General features: G+C 34.8%; 1 protein-coding gene across 1 annotated transcript; it reads left to right on the top strand.

Annotated features, from left to right (window-relative positions):
* Nucleotides 1-29: 29 nt before the first annotated feature.
* Nucleotides 30-7252, top strand: LOC120484725 (gamma-aminobutyric acid receptor-associated protein-like 1). Its single transcript, XM_039680130.2, has 5 exons — nt 30-228; nt 3816-3905; nt 4289-4367; nt 5711-5829; nt 6771-7252. Exons 2-5 carry the CDS (start codon nt 3816-3818, stop codon nt 6834-6836), a joined length of 354 nt encoding a protein of 117 aa, XP_039536064.1. The 5' UTR covers nt 30-228; the 3' UTR covers nt 6837-7252.
* The last annotated feature ends 318 nt before the right edge of the window (nt 7253-7570 follow it).

Genomic DNA, 7570 nt, shown 5'->3' with positions numbered 1-7570 from the left:
TTGGTTACTTTACAGAATGAGGCGGTGCATTATTTGTTGTTGTTTTAGTGGGAGAAGTTGGTCAGTCGACATCTTCAAGATAGAAGGCGAATTATAATATAAAGTTATTGATTTTTGGAGAGCAACATAATTACTATTAATACGGGCATCTTATCTTCGGTTAAGCCGGGAAGACGGGCGTTACATTTGACTTCTTCCTGAATCGATCAGCAACGTTAGCCGTCCAAGGTATGTTTTGTTTGTTTACCGCAATGATCAATACACCCAGTTTAATGTGGATAAGGTTAATGTAGTTTTATGGTGAAAATGGGTCGTGGATTTGTGTTGGATCAAAGTTTCAGATACCAATCCCGCGGTTACCCGCATTTAATGTTCCCTGAACAAGGCTTGTACGGAATAGCAGGTCATATCCATAGACAGTAAAATCATGTGAGCTCGCGGACTTACGTCATCAGCAGTTGTTGTTATGGGTCCAGTTATCTCATAGTATCATGTTCTTTCTGACGGCAGCAGATTATTATTGTTTATGAGTGTCAATAGTGAGTGTTTCAGGAGCGGGCAGTAACTTACTGTATGGAGGACATGTTTTCGCAATGCAGAACTGCATGAGGCAACTCGCCTTCTTCGCAACACCATCGAGAATCGCAACTATCAATTAAGCCTACTGGCTTTATATTATTACATAATACTACGGTAGTGAATAACTGAAATATGCATATGCCATGGTATTTACACGAGTAAGCACATTACCTTGGTCCAAAAATGGAAAATGGAAAGGAAGTAGGAATGGAAAGTATTTAATTTCTGTTGTAATTGATGGGTGTTTAGTACATGTCTGTATTATGTAATGTTCCTCTGCAGGGCACAAGTGGATGGTTGAGTGAATATAAACAAAACAAACTAGTCTGCCTAGTTCCACAGTAATAAAATATTGGGAATCATTTTCCACAACCTTCAATGAAACGGCAGAACATTCCGTAAAATTACGTACGATGAACTAATGCAGGCAATGTGTAACTTAGATTTTCTATGTTATAGTCCTTTATAGTTAGTTATCATTAAAATTTATTTGGCGTAAAAAAAAAATTGTTTGTTTCCGGTTTCCGACCGACCCTGTCAATTTATGTGCGACCCAAAATTATTTTATGAGCTTGGGGAAGAAATAATAAAAATTAAATAAATACACAAATAAAAAAATTTGAGGCGAACTATAAATTTACGTTTTTGTACAGCTCCGTCTTTTTATAGCACGCGATGCAAGATGCATCTTGTCCTCCAGCAATCTATTAACAAACGAGGCAGATATCGTTCGTCAAACTGAACTATAATACATAGGCTACTATACAAGTCTTTTTTTTTGTAATTTAGGATATTTTTATTCATATTCGCACACACACAAATACATGCATTCATAGACATGTACACACCACATACTAATACCTCCATCCGCCTAGTTTTATTAAAAATCATCCCAAAAATTCCAATCATGATCCCAATCCCATCTTCTGCTGTCTATCACCTCTTTCGCCATGTATTTGTTCGTTTCTTTCATTATTTTATGCAATCCAAAACACTCTAACCTGCCGCGGTTCGTATCTCCAGAGCCCGTCTAACTTGTCCGCTTTTCCGGGACAAATGGATTTTTGAAGGACAAGTAAAAGAGAATTTTACTCGCCCCAACGGACAAGTAGCCTGATTAGAACATCAATAACAAACAAAAAAATAACTAGGGAATCACTAAACCGAGAGAATGATTCTGATTTTATTACATTTATTGCAAGTTGCGATCGATTGTGGATAATAAATGTAGCAGGCCTACTGTATTACTGATGGTAAATTTGCGCTGTTGACGCTCGCGCAGAGAAATCTACACACATGAGCGGAGCACACACACACACACACAGTTAACAACATACTCTGCCTATAAAAAATCTAAATGTGGAGTTTTTATATTTTAACATATGTTAAGCACTAAGCAGCCTCAATTATTTTTCCTGAATACCATCACGATTGAAAAAGTGACATTGATTTCCTACAACAGTTCAATAAACAGTTAGGATTAAGTCACTTACTGTTTATAAGCAATATTGGGTGTTTTTGTTCCATTTTAGCAGCGAAAATAGTTCCAAAGAAAAGTCACAGCAGAACCACGACGCATCTCACAGGAACTCATCCTGTTTTCATTACTGAATGATTCAGCATTTTGAACGAATCGGTTGAGTCAAAGATTCAATGACCCATTCATAAACATCAAAATCTGTCTCATTCTTGAATGAATCAACCGTTTGAACGAATCGTTTGAATTAATGAATCAATAACTCACTCATTAATACGGCCGCCTGCCGCCACCTATTGGCAGTTTAGTGTTATGTTTATAAGTAGCCTAGTATAATTCTTTCCAATATTTATTATTTGCACATTTAAATCAATTTCATAACATTATTTTATGAAATTGTAATTTTTCATTGTAAATGATTTAATTTGATCAGCCCTACCTAGGGTAACAGTATGCTTCATCTTTCATTTTAAATTCCTAAATTTGATCAATAAATTCAATTATTTAGAATAATAAGACACTATAGGGCATTTAATAATATTGGTGGAGGAGATGCTCTTAAAGGTGCAGATATTACAATATGCCTTTTTAAATATCAAAGCTGATTGAACACTGATGAGAATATTGCTTCAGAATAAAAAATAAATAAATTTAAAAAATCCGGACAAGCAACTTTTTACTCAGACAAGTGATTGACAGATTTACTTACTTGTCTGGAGGACAAGCACGTGAAAAGGCTTGAGGGGATAGTTCACTTTGATATTTTTAGTTTTGACCAAAAAATATCAAAATTGAAAATACTGCAGAAACAAAAACACCTACATCTATCCCTTGAGGTAAGCTAAAACATATCAAAAATAATTTTGTGAACTATCCCTTGAATTTCCTACCCATCCCTTGCTGCCACTGAAAAAAAAAAAAAAAAAAAAAAAAAAAATTCCCTACCGACCCATGACCTCAACTGACAACCAACCGGAACCAAACTTTTTTTTTTTTTAGGCCTTTTTTATTTTTATTAAAGTCAACATGAAATGGGAAACACAGTAGTCTTTTCTTTCCTATTATGATGGATATCCATGTAAAACGGTTTCCCGAACAAGAAAAAATGTAGGGTGGGACTTGATTTTTTCGTTGGGAATTGATTGGATCGTTGGATTGTTGTGGTTTGCTTTTCTGTGATGCCATGTGAATGACAGGTTTGCCCCATCCTCACGCCAATGAACACGTCATCAGTGTAGAAAAGAGAAGTTTCTGCAAGTGGGAGGGGAATTATTTCGATTAAAGATTATAATAGAAACGGAATTTAAAAAAATAATGTGCATGGATAAATAATTTAATTATTAGCAATATTTCATTAATATTGCTAATGGCAAGAAGTGTCCATTTTTATTTCATGGTGACTTAAAAAATCTAGCTGTTGTGTTAAGAGGATTGTAGAAAATACACATGGTTTGAATTTTAACATATGTAAATAACGTCTGGACTGAGGGCAAAAGAGAGGAAGAGCCTATGGTGGGGTGGCAGAAGAATTACCAGGGCATTTCAAAATAAACAATTTGTTACACCCTGTGTTTATGATTGACTGATTCATAGAATAAATATTCTTTATTAATGATCATATGCAGTTCTGTGTGTTTATTTCTATCCATGTTTGAATGACAATAACTAATCAGGCAGATGAATTATTGTATCAAATGAGGAAGCCTAAAATGTTATATTTTTATGTTGATGTTATTGTTCATGTGTGTTTGGCCCTCAGATGTCTAGCCAGTATCAGCGAAGTGTTCCACTGGAGATCAGGAGAGCGGAGGGGGAGAGAGTCCGCGCCAAACATCCGGATAAAATTCCAGTCAGTATCATGGTTGGAAACCATAATAACAAAAAATAATATATTTCAGTTACATTATCAGGACAGTTCAAAGGTTTAAAGGGATACTTCACACAAAAAGGATCATTTACTCACCCTCATGTTGTTCCAAATTTGTTTTTCTGTCTTCTGGTGCACAAAAGAAGTTGTGAAGAATGTTGGTAACCAAATTGTTTTGGTTACCATTCACTTAAGAAAATACTGAGGCATTTCTTAAAATATCTTCTTTATGTTTTACAGAAGAAAGTCATGCAGGTTTGGAATGACAAGAGAGATGACAGAATTTACAACTAATATAATATTGCTCTGAAAGGAAGGTTTTGGGAGAGTTGTATATTTATTTGTTTCTTTCTTTCTCTCCTTAGATAATTGTGGAGAGAGCAGCAAGGTCACGAGCTCCTGAACTTGACAAAAAGAAATACCTTGTTCCTTCAGACCTCACAGGTGACAGCTCTTATTTCATACATGCCCTCAACATTATACACTGCCCAGCCAAAAAAGAATTATCCATTTGGATTTAAATAGGCAAATGATTAAGAGTCAATGACTGGATCATTATTGCCGTGATATTATGTTTCTAGCATGTTATACTGTATGTTTGGCAACTGTTCTTGTGTGCAGATTTTCATTTTTAAACAACCACGTGAAAGACACATCATGCCCATATTTCAGGATGACAATGACAAATGAAAGAATGGTTGGAAGCATGAAGAATCATTTTCACACATGAATTAACACCTCCAGAGTCCAGAACTTAAATTCATTGAAAGTCTTTGGGATGTGCTGGAGTAAACTTTATAGAGTGCTCGACTCTTGCATTGTCAATACAAGATCTTGACCAAAAATTGATGCACCTCTTGATGGAAAAAACATCACAACATTTATTTCCATCAAGAGGTGTCTTCATACGTTCGTTGCTTAAAAAACGAACACACTCCATCACAACTGTTGCCAAACATGATATAACAAGCTAGAAACCTAATAATCACTGCAATAATGATCCAATAAATTACTCTTAAAGGGATAGTTCACCCAAAAATGAAAATTAAGTCATTAATTACTCACCCCCATGCTGTACCAACCACGTAAGACCTTCGTTCATCTTCGGAACACAAATGAAGATATTTTTGATTAAATTTGAGAGCTGGATAACTCCTATATAACTCTTCTCAGTTCTCGCGCATGCGTCATGGAAGTCTCGTCTCAGGCCCAGAAGGAAGAAAAGGAATAGTCGAAAAAAGTCGTTAATTTTGTTTTATTTCCGCACAAAAAGTATTCTCGTCGCTTGATAAACTTGTAGCTGAGCCACATGGAATATTTAAACATTTTCTTTAATGACTTTCTGGGCCGTCAAGTTTCAATCCCTTAGGGAGCCTATGTAGGTGTGATCCAGCTCTCAAATTTAATCAAAAATATCTTCATTTGTGTTCCGAAGATGAACGAATGTCTTACGGGGTTGGTACAGCATGGGGGTGAGTAATTAATGACTTAATTTTAATTTTTGGGTGAACTAACCCTTTAATCATTTCCCTATTTAAATCCAAACAGCTATTTTTTTCTTTCTTTTTTTTTTTGTCCGGTCAAATTGACAGGGGAATTCAACTCAACTCGTGATTGCCCGTCAGCACTGCGTAATGATATGGCAGTAAATTATGGCCTTTCAATTTTTTGAGACTCTTTATGACCCTGAACTTCCCTATTCCAGTCTTCCTTTTGAGGAAGAAATGAAACCATTTGCAAACTGTAAAGTTTTAATCTGACGACATTCTCTCAACTTTCTCTTCCAGTCGGCCAGCTCTGCTTCCTGATCAGACAGCGGGTGTCTATGAGGCCGGAAGAAGCGCTCTTCTTTTTCGTTAAAAACTCCCTCCCTCCATCCAGCTCCCCGCTGTCTGCAGTGTATGAGGTAACTCAAGCACCCCTCCTCACTAGTGCAGAGTAAGATACTCAACAAAGGGTGTTCATTGCAGCAAAGATGAGTTTGAAGCTGGATTTAGTGCAGCAGTAAACTGTTAATAAACAATACATCACCAACACTCCAGAGATCAAGATAACACGCAGGAGAAACACAACCACTAAGAACAGAGGAGAATAGAAAACTGAGGGATATAAATACACAGGGGAAACAAAAGTAACTAAATAAAATGCTTCTGACTGGGACAACTAAACGGAACATAATCCTCCTGACCTTCATAAAATTCTAAATATATTTCTTTAAAATCGTATAATGGCCTTGAATATAATGTTCTTTTTAATTGGTAAATGATTAATAAATAAAGTCATGAATAAAAATAAAATAAAAACACTACCATTTAAAAGTTGTTGTTTTTTCAGGATCGGAATGATTTTTGAAGGAGTCAAAAATTATTTATTTAATCAAAAGTAATATTATTACAATTAAAAATATCTGTTTTCTGTCTTAATATATTGTAAATATATATATATATATATATATATATATATATATATATATATATATATATATATATATATATATATATATATATATATAAGTCTTTAGTGCCATCAGAAATCATTCTAATACGCTGACTTGATGCTCAAGAAACAGTTCTCAATATTATCAAGGTTGATTTAATAAAAAGAATTGCATTTATTTGAAATAGAATCTTTTTGTAACTGTGTAAAAGTCTTTACTATTACTTTTGATCCATTTAATGTGTCACTGCTGAGTAAAAGTATACATTTCTTTAAATATAAATCTTATTAACCCTAAACTTTTGAACTGTGGTCTATATGCACACACTTTTTTAACGTTTACAATTTTAATCAAATACAATTTCAAAATAGGATTTCTGATCTAAATTGACCACCTCTGTCTGTTTTTAGGAACACCAGGAGGAAGACCTGTTCCTGTATATGACGTACAGTAATGAGAGTGTTTACGGTGCTTGAGATGGAGGAAGAAAGAAGACAGAGAAAGATGATGCATTGTTTTACACACTATAATCCCACATTCAATACATTGTACCTACAAGGGACATTGGTCATAATGGGGACTAAAGGGTGCTGTTTGCATTTTATCAGTATTTTGGGGGAAACTATAATATGTTTCTTTAAACAGATTCTTGGCAGTTAAGTATTGGATCTTGAGAATTGAGAGACACTAAAGAGAGAAAGAGAAAAAATGGAAGGTCAACACAGAGATAAACTTCAAACACAGTAGTAGAGTAAGCAAGTATTGATTTCTCTTTCTCTCCCAGGAGCGCATCATTTGTATGTAATGCACATAGGTTTTTGTTCTTGTTTTTCTTTTTTTTTGTAAAGTATTATCGATAACTTTTGTGCATATAATAAAAATCTTTCAAATATTTTAGCCTCTGTCTTGTCTATGAGTCTGTGCATAATATTTTAAAGCATTTGTTTTAGTACAGATTTGATAAATTCTTGTCCACTATTTATCCCGTTCAGACAATTTTAGACAAATTTAACATTAAACGCTTAAACTTAGAAGGTTTAAAAAGACACCAGCGGCTCGTGTTTGATATGTTTGAATTTCTTTTCCATTAGGATGAGACATGATTAGTGGTTTGATTGATTCTGACAGTACGAAAAAGAGAGAAGTGAGGGATATATCGTGGCAACTTGGCGGAGTGCAATGGGGAACTTGCGGGAAAACTGATCATGTG

This window comes from Pimephales promelas, chromosome 12, assembly GCF_988280905.1.
Source record: "Pimephales promelas chromosome 12, fPimPro1.hap1.1, whole genome shotgun sequence".
NCBI classification, from domain to species: domain Eukaryota; kingdom Metazoa; phylum Chordata; class Actinopteri; order Cypriniformes; family Leuciscidae; genus Pimephales; species Pimephales promelas.
This window is presented reverse-complemented; position numbering and strand designations above follow the sequence as displayed.

Excerpts from the sequence above, each read along its gene's own strand:
- LOC120484725 (XM_039680130.2), top strand. The coding sequence starts at position 3,816 with ATGTCTAGCCAGTATCAGCGAAGTGTTCCACTGGAGATCAGGAGAGCG. Across the intron at positions 3,906-4,288 it reads AACATCCGGATAAAATTCCA|ATAATTGTGGAGAGAGCAGC; the intron begins GTCAGTATCATG and ends TTCTCTCCTTAG. Across the intron at positions 5,830-6,770 it reads CGCTGTCTGCAGTGTATGAG|GAACACCAGGAGGAAGACCT; the intron begins GTAACTCAAGCA and ends GTCTGTTTTTAG.